This window comes from Linepithema humile, chromosome 2 (assembly GCF_040581485.1).
Source record: "Linepithema humile isolate Giens D197 chromosome 2, Lhum_UNIL_v1.0, whole genome shotgun sequence".
Lineage (NCBI taxonomy): Eukaryota > Metazoa > Arthropoda > Insecta > Hymenoptera > Formicidae > Linepithema > Linepithema humile.
Window position 1 is genome coordinate 35,411,219 of NC_090129.1, and position 18,124 is coordinate 35,429,342.

Genomic DNA, 18,124 nt, shown 5'->3' on the forward strand with positions numbered 1-18,124 from the left:
TGACTAGATTAAATAAAATAGTATGTGTCATTGTAAGGATAGAAGAGAGGAAGTATCATGATAAGAAAATGCACTGCAAATCGTTGCAGCGTTCATCATTCAAATAAGCAAAGTTTTTATTTATTACATATTAAATATTTTACAGTAAAATATCGATAAAAAATAATATAAAATGCTAATAACTCCTATTGAAAATATACTTTATTTATAACTGTAGATCTCATTATATAAACACATTTTCTATAAGAATAAATTAACTAATAAATTAATTAACAAATCGAAACGATTAAGATGCATTTTAAACACATTATCAACTATTATTTACAGAACACATTCATATTAGTACACATATATTTTAACTAACAAAACTTTGAAATATATATTATATAATATATAAAACATCTTTCTATTAAAAAATCAAATTTAAAATGTATTAATTTTACAACATAGAGATATTTTAATGATTTTAAAGAAAAATCAAGTTAGTAATTTTTCACTCACTAGGCACAATGGTACAACAAAATCACTTTGAATCCTCATTCTCAAATTATCCCTCTCTGTTTGAAGTAAATCTCCCTTTCTTTCGGTGATCGTTCATAAAACTTGTCCCTTGGATCTACTGCAGGCAATATTGAGCACTACAAGAGAAAATTAAGATTAATTAAATTTTATTAAAATATTAAACAATATATATAGCATGCTTGTAACAAGTATTGTCTATAAAATACAATGTGCATATTTTATATACATATGTAAATTAAATAACGTACTCCTGAATTCTTTCGCAATTCTAATGCTTTCGTCATTGCTTCGTCCAATTTCTTCTCTCTGTCTCCATGAGAGGGATGTGACGATATCCATGGCAGCTCTGGGGGCAACAAATGCATTTCTGTAAGCGTCCTCATTGTAGCCCAAAATACAACAGCTTCACGAATATCGATACAAGCCTGAAATTGCATATTAATTCGTGAATTAAAATGATAGATAATTTACAAGATAAAATATTAGACCGTTGTTTTATTAATATAAGTAGTATGTGTACCTTCGCAGCCAACTTGAGCCCTACTTCATCAGCTTCATTTTCCAAGATTCTACTATACGGCAGTTTGTACACAACATTCACAAACCGTTCTGCTATCAAGTGAGTTATAGCAGCTGCTACATCAGGAAATAATGCCCAAATTAAAAATATGGGTATTGCTATTAAAATATCCCATAACAGTTGATCGGATAATGCTTCCAGCTGTTGACAGAAGTCATTGATTAACTTTATCATCTAGAGAATCTGAAATTTTATATTACCACTTACCGAATGTAAAAGCAACGAATGTGCCATTTCGTGAGACAAAATAATACTCAATTGATCATCATTTTCGACAATCTTCAAAATGTCTAATGAAACAAAAATATTTCCACCCTAAGAAAACAAAAAAAAAAGATATCTCTTATACATTAAACACAAATATCAAACGTGTATAAAACTATATGAAATTGATAATGTACATACTGGTAAGATATATGAGTTTGTTAACGGTGTACTAATAACAGTTAAAGTCCATTGCGTTTCTCTTATCGACTCTAAATCATTATTAGCTGACAAAATTCTATCCATCACTCTTAAGAGCCTCTTGTAAGCTGGATGGGATTTAGGTACCAAATCTTTTTGATGTATTTCCAAATGCTGAAATAAGATTATACTGTATAATATAAACTGAAAAAGTAATTTTAAATATCCATAATGCAATTCCAAAGTGTTTTAAATTTTTTCTTAAACATTCTATAGATTTACTTACAGTCTCGAGAACCATCTTTCCTAGTTCTTTCTCTTGTTCTTTGCTAAAAATTATAAATCTCGAGCGCTTGGTCAATGGATCAGTTTCAAGATGAGTTACATAGTAAATAAATAATATGAGACCATACAATCCAAAACAACCTTGAAGAACATTAAGAAAAGTGTAGTGTAGTGTAAAAAATATTATAAGTAATTATTAATAGTAATTATTCAGTATTCTGCAGAACTTACCCAAAAATATATTAATCCTTTCCTTAAACCACCGTCTGTATTCCTCTTTTTCTTTCTCAGATTTGCGTCCCCACCATTTTTTCAAACCACGTCCCATCAGGAACGCTCCAATGCGTAAGACAGGGCGCATAAGCATAGCCACAAGTGGTGGAATATGCAAACTTTGAGTAGTACGAAAGTCGCATTTTTGCAATTTTAAGTACTGTAGCTTTCTGCAATCAATCTTGTCTTGAATGAAAAACTTCTCACTCTTCCATGAGTGATGATGGCCTTTTATAGAACGCACAACACAGTGGGTTGCTGTACACTGCTGAATGTTCTTATGACATAAACTTCTTGATATAGAAAACATAGCTCTGGATATGATAATTATACTCATAGTGAAATCAAAAATATAATCAATCGAAGGATATGACACTCCAAAAGCAATATAGTGGTACAATATCTCTGGTCATATCATATAGATAGATTATCAAAATTTGTCAATTCAGATTGTCAAAAAGAGCAATCCATGTCATCTATTATGATTGATTATTATTATGCCCACTATCATCCTTTTCAAAAAGAATATAACTGTTCAGCCAAGTTGACAAGTATGAATTCTCACAAGATGCAATGGATTTCTTTCAATGTCGAATTCCTGGAAAGAATTCAAGATTTTCACTTGTATTTTTATGCGCTACTAAAGATTTTCAATTTTAAAAACAAATAAAGATATGACTTATAAACATGATAACATCTTTCGCACGTAATCGTTGCATAACCCCAACCGGAATTTGTGGTTATCCGTTTCATTGTAATATTATAAAATAATTTATATATTCTTTCTCCTTACATTTCAGTTTTATCGTAGTTGAAAATTTAATTCATAAAGTTCAAGTTACTAAGTTTTATTAATTATTAAAATTAAAATTGAGAAAATTGATTAACAGCTATCAAAAGTGACAACGATGAATAAAAAGTGACAGTTTGACAATTTTTTATGTTTATATAATAATTCTTTAATAAACATTTAGAATAAGAGCCACACATACTCTTCTTAACTCACCTATGTATTAATTTTTTCAATATACAATAGAGATACAAAACTGTATACAAAAGTCGCGATATCTATATTCTGTTCACTTTGAATAGAAATCCTTCAGATCCACAGTTTAAAAATTAAGATTACCCGTTGGAACGGCCCGAACGATCCATTTTAGCCGGGATTTTGTAAAATTATTAACAGGAGCACATGATGATACTCGAAGCAGTGCCATATATTGGTTAACTAAAGTAACATTACGAGTGCATCGATGGTAAGTGTGTATCGACTGCACTGGTACAGTCGTTATGGTCGTTATGTTATGTTGTTTTGAGAGTGAGCTCCTATATTATCATGTAATCCTGTTGACTTGTGTTAATTTCTTGAAATTCCGACTAATATGCAACGTAAGAAAGGAGAGACAGTAATGGTACGTCTGCTCTTTTCTAGTGTCCGATAGTGTCCGAAGCTAGCCGAAGCGCCAAGTTCACACGTACGTGACTTGCAGATGTGTGCATGTATTTCCTCCCTCATGCTGTTTGCTGTTCGCGTCTCAAATCTGGCGACACTGGTCCGGATTGCGACTAGAGGTTTCGCGCGCCACGATGCTCCGCAGCCATCCGTCGACATGCGATTGACGGATAGCGGTTGACGCCATGAGGTCTCGCCCAGGTTTTGCCGAGGCCGTAAGCGTGTGTGTGTGTACGTATCATACGTATGTGTACCTTTTCCGTTCGGCATATGTGTACACGTCCGTTCGTTGAGTGTGTGTGCACGAGGTATATGTACGTTCATCATGAGTCACGGCATCCGTGATTCTCCGGTCGCGTTCCGTAATTAAATCTCCTTCACGCCGACGACAGCGGAAATGCGACTGATGGCTCCCGGGAGTACATGAGTGGCCCGCTGCTTTCGCATTCAGTAGGGAAAGCTCGCTGCTCCTCCTGTATAGAAAAGATGGCTCCAAAAGCAGCGGACGGGCACGGTAATCCCAAAGCTTCGCTCGCCGCTTTCGCCTTCGTCGTCATCGTCGGCGTCTCCTTTATCATCGCCATCGCCACCGTCGCGATCAGTTAGTGCCGTGCGCGCCTCCCTACCACCATTTCCCGTCATCTCTCCACCTTTGCGCACATATCTCGGTCCGCGGTGGATTCTCTTCTCAGGTAGTCGTCCGCTCATCGCAGCGTTGTTGGCGCGTTCGTTCGTCTTGTCGTCCACTCTCGTCCTCCTCGCGTTTCTACGATTGTTCCGACTCGCGATGTGTTTTCGCGAGACACTTTGGAAATTATCGACCCCAGTGGAATGGGACTCCGTATCTATCGTCGTCCGAAGCCGAGGGCATAGAGCATAGGGCATGCCGAAGGTATAGGAGAGAAGAACGAAGAGTGTGCGTGGTTGCTGCACGTGGATGTTTTATGTTCATTTGACTTGCTCCTTTCATCCGAGCATCGCAAAAGGTGTGTTGTTGTGCGAATGCAATTGTTTATCTCGCTTAGTTTGATCTCTCGTACAGTTGAAAGTTTCCTTTTATGGTCGAGGAACTATTGTGAATAAACATAAATATCATTGAGGATTGGATCTGTTTGTTTTAACTGTCTGTTGTTGCATTTTCTGCATTTAAAAGCCGTGTACGTATAAAACAAATTTCAGAGAAACAAAGATAAGAGAAGAGAGTGCAATTTTTCATAAACATATCTATGAGTGTATAAATATTTCAGATTATGACTGTCATGGCTTAAATATTTATTTATCTGTAGCTGTCTTGCTCATCTGATAGAAGCGCAACAGGCGAAATCATGGATCAGACGAGAAATAGGCCGAGTAGGCCACGATTGCGGTCCCACGGTAATTCCGCTAGGGTGCTTGTGTTTGATCAAAATGAGACGGAAGAAACTGCCTGCAGCATGGAAGCAGAAACGCACAGACGTCCAATCCCACCAAAAGTGGAGAGCAAAGAAGCTCCAGTTCGACCCGGTTAATATCATCTTCTTTCACATTTATTTAACTATAGCTTGCTGTTTCCTGTAAAATAATTTATTTTACCGAATTACATGTTATATCTAAATTATGTCATTTCAGTTAGTGGAGAGTTATCCAATCTTATTCGAATGAGAAATTCGACAATTGGAAAGTCGGCACCTTCTTTATCAGTTCATGTGGTTAGTACGTCTTATACATGATGTGGTAACTTATTTGGACATTCTGTGACAAAGTGTACATCTTGTTTTTAGCGTGATTTCAACATTCCTCGCCGTGCTGCTAAAGCGGCTCATCGTAAATCTTTCATCGCAACTACGTCACCTACCTTACCACGTTGCCATTCACCTTTGTCAGGTATGTAATCTTTAAGCGACCAGTAATCATCCTTATTTTTGTCTATTATTTCTTTCTGATCAAATTGAAAGTAAAGAGACGATATTTGTTAAACACATGCACTTGACTTTATTAGATTTAGAATATTCTTAAACAATTCTATCCTCATATAGTGTCCTTGAAATCAGATCTCAAACAAGTTTTTTTGTCCCGGCGTAAACTTTACTTAGTGGAAAGATCTTTTTACCTGATTATTTATTGACAATATGGCAGATTAATTTCTTCTACTGCTTGTTCCCGATATAGCATTCGTTCCGATCGTAGGCAGTCCCCTAGAGAGTCCTAGGATGTCATCCAGTCCACACTTTGCTTTTGCTCCAATTAAAAGGTATCTACACACACTTATCGTTTGTTGTGTCGGAATTTAAATTAGTCCGATCAGATTGCACAAGAGGTGTCGGTAAGGTGTCGTCATTGTAAATGACGACTATATCTCTTGTGTATTAGAATTATAAATAGAAAGGAAAAATGGTGATACGAAAGCTGCGCTACGTAAAGTCTTTAAAGAGAAGTAAAACTTTAATAAAGAAATGCCTGTGAGTTTTTATATAATAAGAACATCAGAATTTTTAGCATAGTGTCTTGATATCATTGTACGATTTCTTAACTTGCACAGGACTTTTGGAAAGATGTTATTAATTAACTGCAATATTGTGCATTTAAGGATCGGCGGAGCCACAGGAACCGGCGATGGTAGAAGATGGTCAGTCGCCAGTTTACCGTCCAGCGGTTATGGAACAACACCTGGTTCCAGTAACGTTTCGGTAAGCCAATCGGTATGCGCAGTGAGCGCTTTCTGTCCATGCTAATTACGATTGTTATCCGTCATTTGTATTCCATCAGTCACAATATTCGAGCCAAGAACGTTTGCATCAACTGCCAAATGTTCCCACCAAGGACGAGCTGCGTATGTTATCTTGTCATTTCTCTAAACCCGGAACACCGTGCTCTTCGCATCCGGGGTTCCCAGGCTCGAGCATTCCGGGTAGCGCGTCTCTTAGCCTCGAAGAAGAGGGTCGTCGATCGCCATTACATCGTCCACGTTCCCGGAGTTTGAGGTAAAATCATAGATACGTGGATAATAATACATACGATATTAAAATATCTTTCGAACAATTCGACAAATTGATATTAAGCGATTAACAACTCGACGCAAGTGCATTAATTGTCTATAATTTGTACAATTACAGCAGTCCGAGTCGGTCACCTGTTCTAGACAGTGAAATTGTTATGATGAATACTTTGTACAAGGAGAGGTTTCCAAAGGTATCGAAAAGATTTCTTTGTCGAAAAAGGTTTTTTTTATCAATTAGCAGACTATCAATCGCGATAATTACATTTTCTCAGGCAACGCAGCAGATGGAAGAGCGGCTAACCAACTTCATTAATGAAAACAAAGAGATAGACAATGACGTGGTGGCCAACATGACGCAAGATTCGAAACCAATTTTACGCTTTGCACATCATCAAGTAATTGAAGTGGCCAGAGACTGTTTGCAAAAATCTCAGGAAAAATTAATTACAACGAGATATTTTTACGAGATGAGCGAAAATCTGGAACATCTATTAATGGACGTGTGTATTTGTGATTTGATAATTGTGATGTAATAATAATTGTTTATCGAGACGCGCAATAATTGTCGCTTTATTTACGCAGACGAAAGAAAAATCTTTAGAAGCCGCAACGAGATTAACAGGACTGATAAAGAAACTCTTGTTAGTTATATCACGTCCAGCGCGCCTGTTGGAATGTTTGGAATTCGATCCCGAAGAGTTCTACCATCTACTCGAGCAAGCGGAGGGCCAAGCGAAAATCAACGCGGGGATAAAAACTGACATTCCTCAATATATCATCACAAAGCTCTCGTTAAATCGTGATCCGATATCTGGTAAGTATTGTTTCAAATGCGTAATGCGTTTCTCCAAATAAATCTCTTGCACAAACGTACGTGAAATTGTTGTAGAGTTGCAAGAAGATTTGAATAAGTTGGAGGATTCGGCGAGTTCGAGCGACAGTAATTTGCAAGTGACATCGAGTCCGAATAAAGATGACGATAAATCTCAGCGTATCCCGTGCGAAAGTGACTATGAAGTGCTCAAGTTGATCAGCAACGGCGCCTACGGTGCGGTGTATTTAGTGAAGGAGAAGATCACCCGGCAGAGATTCGCCATGAAGAAAATCAACAAGAATAATCTAATGCTGCGAAATCAAGTAGAGCAGGTGTTTGCCGAAAGAGATATAATGAGCTTCACGGATAATCCATTTGTAGTCTCCATGTACTGCAGCTTTGAGACCAAGGTGTGTATGCTGCACTTTGTTTCTAATACGCATTTTTCACGATAATCTACTCATCGTCATTAAAAAGTGCGTATTCTTTCAGAAACACTTGTGCTTGGTGATGGAATACGTGGAGGGAGGGGATTGCGCGAATCTTTTAAAAAATACTGGTGCACTGCCACCAGATATGGCAAGATTTTACTTTGCAGAGACTGTCTTAGCTGTCGAGTATTTACATAGTTACGGCATTGTACATCGGGATTTGAAGCCTGATAAGTAAGCTCTCATTGTATGGAGAAAACATTGAGCGGCAAAACAAGTGACTAACGAATTATTATTTTTTTATAGCTTACTCATCACTGCCCTGGGACACATTAAGCTTACCGATTTCGGCCTTAGTAAAATGGGTCTAATGTCCCGTGAGTACGAGAAGGACTTGAATTATATAATACGTATGAACAAATGCGCAATGGAAAGTGAATAATTGTTCGCGTTTTGTGATTTAAAGTGGCGACAAATCTCTACGAGGGCTACATCGATCGAGAAACGCGGCAGTTCTCGGACAAGCAAGTGTTCGGCACGCCGGAATATATCGCTCCGGAAGTTATATTGCGTCAGGGTTACGGCAAGCCAGTCGACTGGTGGTCCATGGGTGTGATATTGTATCAGTTTCTGATCGGCTGCGTGCCCTTCTTCGGCGAGACACCCGAGATATTATTCGCTCACACAGTGAATGGTAATTTTTCTTTATTATCAAGTCGACATTTGTTTTTTAAAATTAGAAACGATTGCGATGGATAATTCTCTCTCTCTCTCTCGTTCCTAGATGATATCGAATGGCCAGACGAAGATGACGAGTACGTCCAGCCCGAGGCGAAGAGCATCATAACGGCGCTTCTACAGCAGAGTCCTAGGGATCGATTAGGAACCGGTGGTTCGCACGAGGTCAAGGAACATCCATACTTCTACGGAGTAAACTGGAATAGTTTACTTAGGCAGAAGGCTGAGTTTGTGCCACAACTAGCCAACGATGAAGATACTAGTTACTTCGACAGTAAGTGTCGGAGATATTATACCATTGTTACGATTGAAATGGAGTTGAATTTTAATGATATGTTGCCGGAATTTATCGCTAAATAATTACAGCAGTTGAGTCACTTTATCAGCCGTTATCGAAGAAACTCCATTCGAATGTTCCAGCTCGTATGGATAGGTACAACCACGATTTGGGCGACGACACGGACGACACCGACGATTCTCCCTTATTCGGATCGTTCTCCTCTTACTCGCCCCAATCGCGCAAGATCTCGCAAACACGCCCGCCTCTGTTCAACCCCGACGCCGAAGCGGACGCTTCGAAGAAACAGCTGTTCCGTTCGGAAGCTGGAATCGAGCTTGAAGGCACAATCGCGCAACTGTCCCTCGGACCGAACGCGTCATCGTCGATCACGCCGCCATCGAAACTAGCCGCCAACGATCCTCAACCCGCACATTCGTCCGAAAAGCATCGGCCGCCCCTCTCGTCGATGAAGAATAGTTCCTGTGAGAATCAAAGCAGAACCGACAAATCAAACGTCACGACGTCGTCCAATACGACTCCCAGTACTACAGTCTCGTCGAGCAATGACTCCCAATTAACGGTCGTTAAGAATAGTCAGGTGGAAGGAACGTCGATTAATCTGAGCACGCCCGACTCCTCGCAAACCGAAGAGTCCGAAGATATCAGTCCTCAGATCCAGAGAAAGCGGCACACGCACTCCCGTGATAAGCTGCCCAGGTTCAGTATATCCATTGACGATGAACACATGTGAGTCATTCAGCCACATCCTCGCAACAGTACAATTTCTTTTTATTTCTTCAGTTTCTTTAGTTTCTGACTCGTACACATTTCTAATTTCTACACATAAATTTAATTTATACGCTTTATTCTACAATTTGACACGTGATTCATGGTTGACATAGCTTTTGATTTTATTCATAATTCATTGAGCGATGAAGCAAGCCAGTGATAAGAAAAGAATGACTTTTCGTTTCGCAGGTTGGACCTCGCGGCGGCGAATAGAGATGCGGCGGAGGAGAGCAAGCATAACTCCAGCACTGACTCCTTCGAGTCCTTCAGTGCTATACCACCCATGTTACCATCCGCCCGACAGAAATCTCGATCCGTCATCAAATCCGCCTCGACCAGCGGACTGTCGCTGGTGATCCCGACCAGCGATTTCGCCTGTGCGTATTTCTCATAAAGGCGCTTGAAAGTATATACAAAGCATTTAATAGAAATTTGATTTCTCAATTAAATTGTACATTTTTAGACGATGCGCCGTTAAACACCCAACCGATCGAGTCGCCCGGTGGATCATCGACCGCGTCTTCGAGGGACACGTCGCCCTGCCGCGAGCTCAGCCCTCTCGTAACTAGTCTGAAACCGCCCATTATCATTCGCCGAGGGCCGTGCGGCTTCGGCTTCACCGTGCACACCATCCGAGTTTACTACGGCGACAGCGATTTTTACACCATGCATCACTTAGTAATGGCACGTATAGACACGAGTGTCGTGTCGGCAAACTTTTCTCAAATTCCGAAATGATGAAATAGTTTTACAAATGCTATATATTTTGTGTAAATCTCGTACACAGGAAGTGGAGCAATCCAGTCCGGCGTTCGAAGCCGGCTTGAGACCGGGAGATCTGATAACGCACATAAATGGCGAACCGGTGCAGGGTCTGTATCACACTCAAGTCTTGCAGTTGATGCTGAGCGGCGGCGACCACGTGACGCTGCGCAGCACACCGCTGGAGAACACCAGCATCAAGACCGGCGGCAGGAGGCGCGATCTCGCGCAGAGCAAGCTCGCGCGTCGGACGCTGCACAAGCAACGGAAGCAGAAGCGGGATCACTCGGACAAAAAGCGGAAAACGTCGCTCTTTAAGAGAATAAGCTCGAAACGGGCGAGCGTAGAGATGCAGCAGGTACACTGAGAATTTTTGCTTTTGTACTATTTCTTACACGCATACCGCTAAATGTGCAATCTATCGTGTTTCACGATATCTGTATAGTTGAACTTAGCGTCACAGGTACGTTTAGCATCACATAATTAAACGCGATACGTTTCGTTGTACTTTTTTTCACACTGGTGACTTTTTGCACAAGCGAGAATTACGTTTCACACACACGTTACTACGCAGAAAAGCAAAGAAATTTTCAAGGCACCAGCGAAATCTTAAAGCATATACGCAACACACCGATTACGTTAAGTGCATTTTCTTTTGCAGCCGTTAACTATCAGTTGTCCATTGTCAGCACCCATTTTGTCCAGCGACAGCAAACCTCCACTTATGGTATGATTTCTTATACATTTGTTCGACTTTTTCGCCAAACTCCGCCTACTCGCCGTCTTCCGTTGTGTCGTTCTGTTAAACACGGCTTTCGAATGCTACTTGACACTCTGCAAATGATCGTTGTTACGCTTACCAAGTTCCATACAACACCCACCTAACCCACAATCAGTCAGTTGTTGTTAACGATAACGGGAAATTGTTCATCATATTTGTGGTCAGTGAAAAAATGGACTCTCCCAAAAGAAAGAAGATACAAGAGGAATTGTCGGATTCGCGTGTATTAAGAGTGTTGTTGAAACTTTTGCAGATGGCCGCGGGCATTTGCTCGCCGTCGATGGTGACGCCCAGTCGATCGTTCCAGTCGTTCACCCGCTCGCAGGAAACGTCGCCGTACTTCGCGACATGCTCCAAGTCCGTCTGCAGCCCGTCCCCGCCGACGAATCGCGCCAGCTCGGACTCTTACCACTCGACCGGAAACTCGAGCCCGTGCTCGAGTCCGAATTCCTCGTCGCCGGGCTCGAACACGTCCGTGGGCAATCTGTCGGGCATCTCGAATCAGTCGCACTTTCAACAACGGCCGAGCACGCTTCACGGCCTCAAGCACAAGCTGCACACGGCCACGAAGAACATTCACTCGCCGAATCGCAGAAAGTCCGTCGGCCACATACCACTGTCGCCGTTGGCTAGGACACCGAGTCCGTCGCCGATTCCCGCCAGTCCGACGAGAAGCCCGAGTCCTTTAGCGTTTCCCACGGGCCATCAACCCGGTAGCTCCAATACCACGCAGTCGTACAGCCCAGGTATGACAAAATGTCTTACGAGTGTATGATTTCACACTTTTTCAAATACTACTATTTCATTATTTATTCTTGCAATTATTTAATGCGACAAATTAAACGACAAGTAATATCTCTAATGTTCTCGAATGATTGACGCTTTGACGATTCTGCCGCGCTATTCAGGAGCGTGCTTGTCAACGCCGAACAGTCAGAAGAAAGGATACGGTCGGCCCAAGTCCGCGGAGCCGGGTTCGCCACTGCTGCGACGAGCGCTCAGTCCCGATCGGCTTCATCCGCGCTCGGCGGAAAGCAAGACGTCCATATCACCGTTGGCGAATACCGTGGTGAAGGTGACGCCGCGCGTAACCATCGCGCAGTCGTCCCACAACAGCAGTGAGACCTCCGACGAATCCAACGATAGTTTCAAGGATGCCAACAACGAAGGCGGCGCGAAAAGCGAGAAGAAAGTGTCGAGCGAGCAGAAAGCGGACTACTCCAAACTCACGCACGGCATATCCATTAATTTAGGAAATGTAAGCATGTCGAATTCCTGCGGCAGCACGCAGCTGCCGCGAATCGCCGAGGAGAAGGACTCGCCGACGGGCACCAAGAGCGACGACTATTCGTCGTCGAAGGAGATCGGTGCGGAGAAAGGCGAGAGCAAGCGATCGACGAGCGGTCACGATCAATCCAAGGACAACGCGAATAAGTCTCAGAGCGACAAACGCGGCGACAATGGTGGCAAGACGTGCGGCAAGAAGGAGGAGGGCGTTCTTCAATCCGGTACCTCGCTGGCGAGCACGCAGCAAGCAGCCAGCAGCGCCACGAACTTGCAGAACTTGGACCAGAGATATTGTCAGACCAGCGAAAGGTTCATCGCGTCGTCGTTGCCGCACAAGACGCCGCACGTTCCCGAGCAGAAGAGCAAGGAGATTCATCAGGAGGTTAAAAAGATACTTAAAAGATATAAAGTCGATTCCGGCGACGGAGCTCATCCGAGCGTACACGAGAGCAGCACAGTGTCGGCAAAAGAGAAGAAGAACAATTGAATCGGCGCGAAGTAAGGGCTTTTGAGGGCGGCGGAAAGTTTCGAATTACCTGTGTATCAATCAAATTCGAAGAGGTAAGAGCTCGAATCGACGCGCTTTGCGTTCGACCATCGTAGACGAGAGACAAGAGACTAATCAAAAAGAAAGCGAAAAAGGGGAAAGATCGCGGGGTTTGAATTCATAGCTTTATCGAATTTCCGTATTCAAATCTATAGGCTTCCGTCAAACGAATACCTGAAAGCGATTAAGATTTATATTTCCGAGAGGTTTTAATCTATTTCCGTAAAATATAACGTTTATCATACAGGACGTACCGCGCGTACGAAGAACTTTTCAAACGAGATATACGTTTATTTTAATTATCCGAACACACACACTCAGAGGGAGTATAGTGAACTAATTTGAAATCACAAAATCGCATATATTACAGTGATACGATTGGAGTGATTTTATGCTTCGGGCTACAGTATTTACACGATCTCATTTATATTTATATAATATTAGCACGTTATATCTATACGGTCGACATAGTATTCGGTGACTCTCGCATACGATATCCCGTGTACGCGAAATAGTTTTATAGGCTGTTTATTTTTGGCAGTGAGAGAAAGAGGAGAAGAAGCGGAAGAGGATATGACGCTATTTTGTTGCGATGGTTTATGTAACATACAAGATGATTCCGCGTTGTGCGCAACCGTGAGATTATATCGAAATTATAAAGTGATGATACACATTCATTGACAAAAGTTAGGAAACAACATATTAAATCGTCTGAAAAATTCGCAGCGTATTTTACGTATAATGAAAGACATCGCTGAAAACGCTGCGAATTTTACGACGATGTATAATTGTTTAGAAATTTTTAATGTATTTTGTATTTATTCACTCGCGCGCGTAATTGATGGTATCTCGAATATGAAAAGTATATATTTCCTTTACAAGATATATTTCTTGTATTCGACGCGATCAGTTGTATATGCAAAGACGTAAAGAAAATGCATTAAATAATTCGCGAACAAGTGCTTGGTTTCTTATTTTTTCACGAGTGCGTGAGTGGTTGCGAGGAAGAGAGATATGCGGTCGGTATACTCGTACACTCGCATAACTCAGGTGTTTCGTCGCTCATTTAACCGACGTTTTCGTGCACGAGTCGAAAAATATATATTATATAATATAAGCACTGTCACACACACACACACACACACACACACACACCGGCACAGCAGAATCAAACACCGCCACGGAAGTATCTTGCGTACTAGAGAAAACTACTAGAGAAAATTCTAGAGAATATATGAAAGACCGAAGCTCCGTATGCACCGCAATGCATTCAAGTTTTAGTATTAGCCGCTATTAATTTATTGTGTATATAATATTGTATATTAGTCCCAGCGTATGTATTAGTTGAGAGAATGCTTTCACCGAAATATTCAGCGCCGTCACACACATTCGTTGCACTCGATCGAACTGGAATTCACCTTTACTCGCTACACCAACGAAAAAAGGAAAAAGAAACTTGCTTCCCCCCCCCCCCCCCCCGAAGGGCGAGCTTTATCTCTGCCATAGGTACAACTCGTTCACATCACACTGCGATTTGATATCCGTAACTTTGTCAGCACGATAATGTCCACCTAGTTAGGAACTAACCGTTCATTTTGCAATTGATAACGATGGTGCGCTAACATTCGTGAAATTGTCGCATACTTTGATGAGCCGATCACGCCGATCGCAAGGTTTTACTTACGAATACAAAGTTCCGCTTATTGATAGATTCTACGATTAACATCAACGTCAATTATATTCGTCATCGTAGAACAACTCGATATTCCGAAGAAGTTTCTTATCGCAGAATTGCCCATAATTCGGCCTGATACCAGTTTTACACACTGACTTTACTCCACAGCCCGTCCATCCAGTTGTACGAATGTTAGCGCCCACTTTGCGTAACACTGCTCATAGCGGTAAAGTTTACTCTAAATGTCCATGTTGCTCATTAGTTAAATAAAACGCGATACGTTCGCCGTGCGATAAAGTTAAGCTTCTAAACGTAAGGATATTTAAGACGAAAACTATGTGGTGCGTCGAGCACTTTAGACGGCCGAGCAATTCGGTGTCTTGAAGCGAGCGACGGTAAGAGTAATGTGCGTCCCGCGCACATATGTGTGTTTTCCATTGTTGAATTTTCTTTCGAAATTTTCATCGCGCACGATCGAAAACGATGTGTACATGTACGTATGTTCAAGTTTCGTGTTATGTATTTATGTATTTAAATCTTTAATTCTGTTAAAGAGTGAAATCGCGTGATTTCATTGCTCCCTTTCTTTTTCATTCGGAACACTTTGTGGTCGACTCCTTTTATCACTTCAGTGATGAGTCATGCGAATCAAGCTGATGAGGCCATTCTCGATGTAATGTCACGAGAGCGATAATTAATATTAAGCTAAGCAAGAAGTGATGCTAACTTTAATTAAATTGTGCGTTGATGCTGCATCGTCGTGCAAGGTTCTTATTATCCGTTTTTCCGCACTTTCGTCTTGTTTGTATATTTTTGCACATTGTATGTTACTCAATTGCTGATATTAACGTTGACATCTGTTATGTCTTAAGTTAAGACTTTGAAATCATTACGGTAAGTTCTCGCGATTAAGATGCGGCTAAGTTTCCTGAACGTGTTCCTGCGAGCCATGCTATTTATAATAAGAAAGATGAACGGAGCGAAAGTCACTTCACTCTTAGTTTATCAAAATCTACGATTTGCAAATTTCAGCAAGATTATATTGTTAATAGAAAAGAAAACATTTTTTTTAATTTGCCGTTGAGGTTGATTGAGATCATTTCCATTTATTGCTGTTCGAAGAATGATTAGTTTTCATATAATAATTGGTATTTTTCGAATCTTTGAGGAAAGAGAGAAACACTGCAAGTGAGATTGACGCGTCGCTACGAATTAAAAGTAGATGCATATATATATATATAAGCATCTAAGTAACTCGTATTTTACTGTCCATGTAACGCGAACATAGCGTCGTAAAACGATTAGACAATTCTTTCGGGATGACATAATTGATCATACTATAATCAGGAAACTAAGTCTTAAAAATTTTAAAGGAAACGCTGGATGTTTCCGCGTAAGTCTCGCGTATAATATGGAGTAGTTAATGTCGTTCGCATAGGCTGTCGTAGTTATACAGCGTGTCCGAGTTGTACGATTATTATTATATATCATAGACGAAGCGTCATTGTTTCTTCTCGACTCGCTTAGAGAAAAGGAGAGAGAGAGAGAGAGAGAGAGAAAGAAAGGGAGAGTCGTTTTCATTGTCGTCATTTAGATACATAAGTGATCCCACTAATCGATATGAGTAAGATAAAAAAGAGGTGACTACGACTTTTAATATTATATGTGAATTTCTTCTCGTGAGAGCCAATCGTAAATGTTAAGAGTGGAGCGTATCTCATAATAATCGTAGCTCTCGAACGAAATGACTAATTTTATCGCGAGTGTGTATGCGTATATGCATGCGAGAATTCGTAATTTGTGTGCGTTAGATTTCTTTTGATCGCGAATAAATTGTGATTTATGGAAAAGTGAGATGCGATCTCCACTTTGCTCAGAATTGTGCACACAATTCTGTGTAAGAATAATAACAATTCTATAATTTATAATAGGATTTTAGGTGATAATAAATGACGAACGATTGTGGATTTATTCTCGTTCCCGCGATGAATCTTTAGATATTGTTTCATTATTTTTTACGTCGGTTGTGATACATAGCGAAAAAAGTCGGAAACGAATGAGAGTGCGAACGAACATGCGAGCCTGTCTGTATAAAGCTTTTCTTTTTCTTTCTTCACTTTCTTTTTCTTTATCGCGAGAGACGCAAGTGCTTCTCGAATGTTGGGAAATTATACTGTTTCTTCTGCAGCATTCGGTAGCTGGAACGAAGAGGTGTGTCGTCTTCGCACGTACGCGTTCCTTTTGTATTACTATCGAGAGCAAGCAAAAGATTGTACTTGAGTGTGATTGTAACAAGATTCGGATTTGTATAAATGCCAATGATTTATCGCCTCGAGCCCGCTCTTGTTTAATTCACCAATCTAGATATTATACACGTCAAGTTTCCTCTCTTGCATCCCATATTACTGTGTACATGTTTAATGTACTGTTAGACGTCACATATGTAATATATTGTTTATATATTTCCTCTTTACATATTATTATGTATAATTTACGACACAATACTTGTCCCGATACTTAAGCACGTAGAACACTCGGAGAGAAAAGCTTTCTGATACTGCTATTTGCTCAACGTCTGCACTTAATGTCCTGACGCGCAGACAAGAAATAGGTTTGTTTCAGTTTGTTTTAATTCCAATAGCAAATATTTCTTCAGTTTGATCTAATTCATTCAAACATTTTTATTACAGTATACCAATTGATTTGCATGGCTCTATCATCTGTATTAAATAAACTTTTAAATCACTGCAACTCAATGAGAGCTACTTACACTCCTTTCGGTTAATGAAGCAGAACATCGGAAATAATCAGAAATAGCTCATTGAACATCCTACTTAAAAGTAAATAGAAGTATTCATTTGCGACGACACAAACGATATCGACAATTATCTTAATTGGAGCAAGCTTCAACCGATACGCTGGTGCTTTAAACTTTTTTCCACTCTTGTAAGTAGTTATTCCGTTTTATATCATGGAATGATTACTTTTGAAGGCCATCTAATCGTTGTAGAAGCATCAAATTGATAATTCGTTTGCTTTCTTTCTATATGGCTCCACTGAACCGAATAACGATATCTAGAACGAACGAATATTTTGATGAGTCGAATATATAAAGTAGCAATTGCAAAGTGCGTGCAATACGCATTTAATACTATTCAAACATTTTCAAGTACACTTTAATTAATTTAAATTCAAATTAATTAAATTGTTAATTTATATTTCATATTACATAAACAACACAAATTTGTTCTAGTTTTATGTTACCTTCTTATTTCATTTCATTCTCTCTCTCTCTCAACACTGTTTCATACAATTTTTTTATCGCACACAATACTTCTTTATAGTTTTATGTTGCCTTCTTATTTCATTTCATTCAACACTGTTTCACACAATTTTTTTATTGCATACGATATTTCTTTGTAATATAATTTTTTATTTTATCTACTTAGTGTCTCTTGTATTTTTCATTTACTTTCATTCGATATTACGTCACTAACTTGAAAGTTATGCCATATCTTCTGAGTC

The 18,124-nt window shown here is 40.2% G+C and overlaps 2 protein-coding genes and 1 long non-coding RNA gene across 9 annotated transcripts; 1 reads left to right on the forward strand and 2 right to left on the reverse strand.

The window, feature by feature from the left end:
* Nucleotides 1–97: 97 nt before the first annotated feature.
* On the reverse strand, nt 98–3,906 carry LOC105679379 (metalloendopeptidase OMA1, mitochondrial-like). Of its 4 annotated transcripts, none has more exons than XM_067350053.1 (8): nt 3,773–3,906; nt 2,024–2,663; nt 1,794–1,933; nt 1,508–1,681; nt 1,310–1,417; nt 1,043–1,243; nt 771–947; nt 98–638 (listed from the first exon to the last, which is right to left on the reverse strand). In XM_067350053.1, the coding sequence occupies exons 2-8, from the start codon at nt 2,400–2,402 to the stop codon at nt 543–545; spliced, it is 1,275 nt and encodes a 424-aa protein (XP_067206154.1). In that variant the 5' UTR covers nt 2,403–2,663; nt 3,773–3,906; the 3' UTR covers nt 98–542. The 4 variants fall into 4 exon arrangements, with proteins under 4 accessions (XP_067206154.1, XP_012234803.1, XP_012234804.1 ...); XM_012379380.2 differs by lacking the exon at nt 3,773–3,906 and adding an exon at nt 3,545–3,688; XM_012379381.2 differs by lacking the exon at nt 3,773–3,906 and adding an exon at nt 3,195–3,500.
* Nucleotides 3,609–16,934, forward strand: dop (microtubule-associated serine/threonine (MAST) protein kinase dop). Of its 4 annotated transcripts, none has more exons than XM_067349987.1 (22): nt 3,609–3,749; nt 4,805–5,021; nt 5,127–5,206; nt 5,279–5,381; nt 5,667–5,748; nt 6,085–6,184; nt 6,264–6,478; nt 6,611–6,686; nt 6,768–6,995; nt 7,078–7,309; nt 7,385–7,719; nt 7,802–7,974; nt 8,047–8,117; nt 8,207–8,434; nt 8,525–8,752; nt 8,899–9,505; nt 9,737–9,924; nt 10,011–10,235; nt 10,339–10,667; nt 10,971–11,036; nt 11,344–11,836; nt 11,999–16,934. In XM_067349987.1, the coding sequence occupies exons 2-22, from the start codon at nt 4,844–4,846 to the stop codon at nt 12,862–12,864; spliced, it is 5,103 nt and encodes a 1,700-aa protein (XP_067206088.1). In that variant the 5' UTR covers nt 3,609–3,749; nt 4,805–4,843; the 3' UTR covers nt 12,865–16,934. The 4 variants fall into 4 exon arrangements, with proteins under 4 accessions (XP_067206088.1, XP_067206087.1, XP_067206089.1 ...); XM_067349986.1 differs by lacking the exon at nt 3,609–3,749 and adding an exon at nt 4,364–4,504; XM_067349988.1 differs by lacking the exon at nt 3,609–3,749 and adding an exon at nt 4,364–4,504 and having other exon boundaries at nt 8,899–9,475.
* On the reverse strand, nt 16,138–17,978 carry LOC136998074 (uncharacterized). Its single transcript, XR_010888646.1, has 2 exons — nt 17,864–17,978; nt 16,138–17,674 (listed from the first exon to the last, which is right to left on the reverse strand). It is a non-coding gene; the product is annotated as an uncharacterized lncRNA (long non-coding RNA).
* Nucleotides 17,979–18,124: the final 146 nt, after the last annotated feature.

Coding starts and splice junctions, on each gene's coding strand:
- LOC105679379 (XM_067350053.1), bottom strand. CDS start 2,402: ATGAGTATAATTATCATATCCAGAGCTATGTTTTCTATATCAAGAAGT. Junction 1,934..2,023: donor AAGGATTAATATATTTTTGG/GTAAGTTCTGCA, acceptor ATGTTCTTCAAG/GTTGTTTTGGATTGTATGGT. Junction 1,244..1,309: donor ATTCGTTGCTTTTACATTCG/GTAAGTGGTAAT, acceptor TTCTGTCAACAG/CTGGAAGCATTATCCGATCA.
- dop (XM_067349987.1), top strand. CDS start 4,844: ATGGATCAGACGAGAAATAGGCCGAGTAGGCCACGATTGCGGTCCCAC. Junction 5,022..5,126: donor AGAAGCTCCAGTTCGACCCG/GTTAATATCATC, acceptor ATGTCATTTCAG/TTAGTGGAGAGTTATCCAAT. Junction 11,037..11,343: donor ACAGCAAACCTCCACTTATG/GTATGATTTCTT, acceptor AAACTTTTGCAG/ATGGCCGCGGGCATTTGCTC.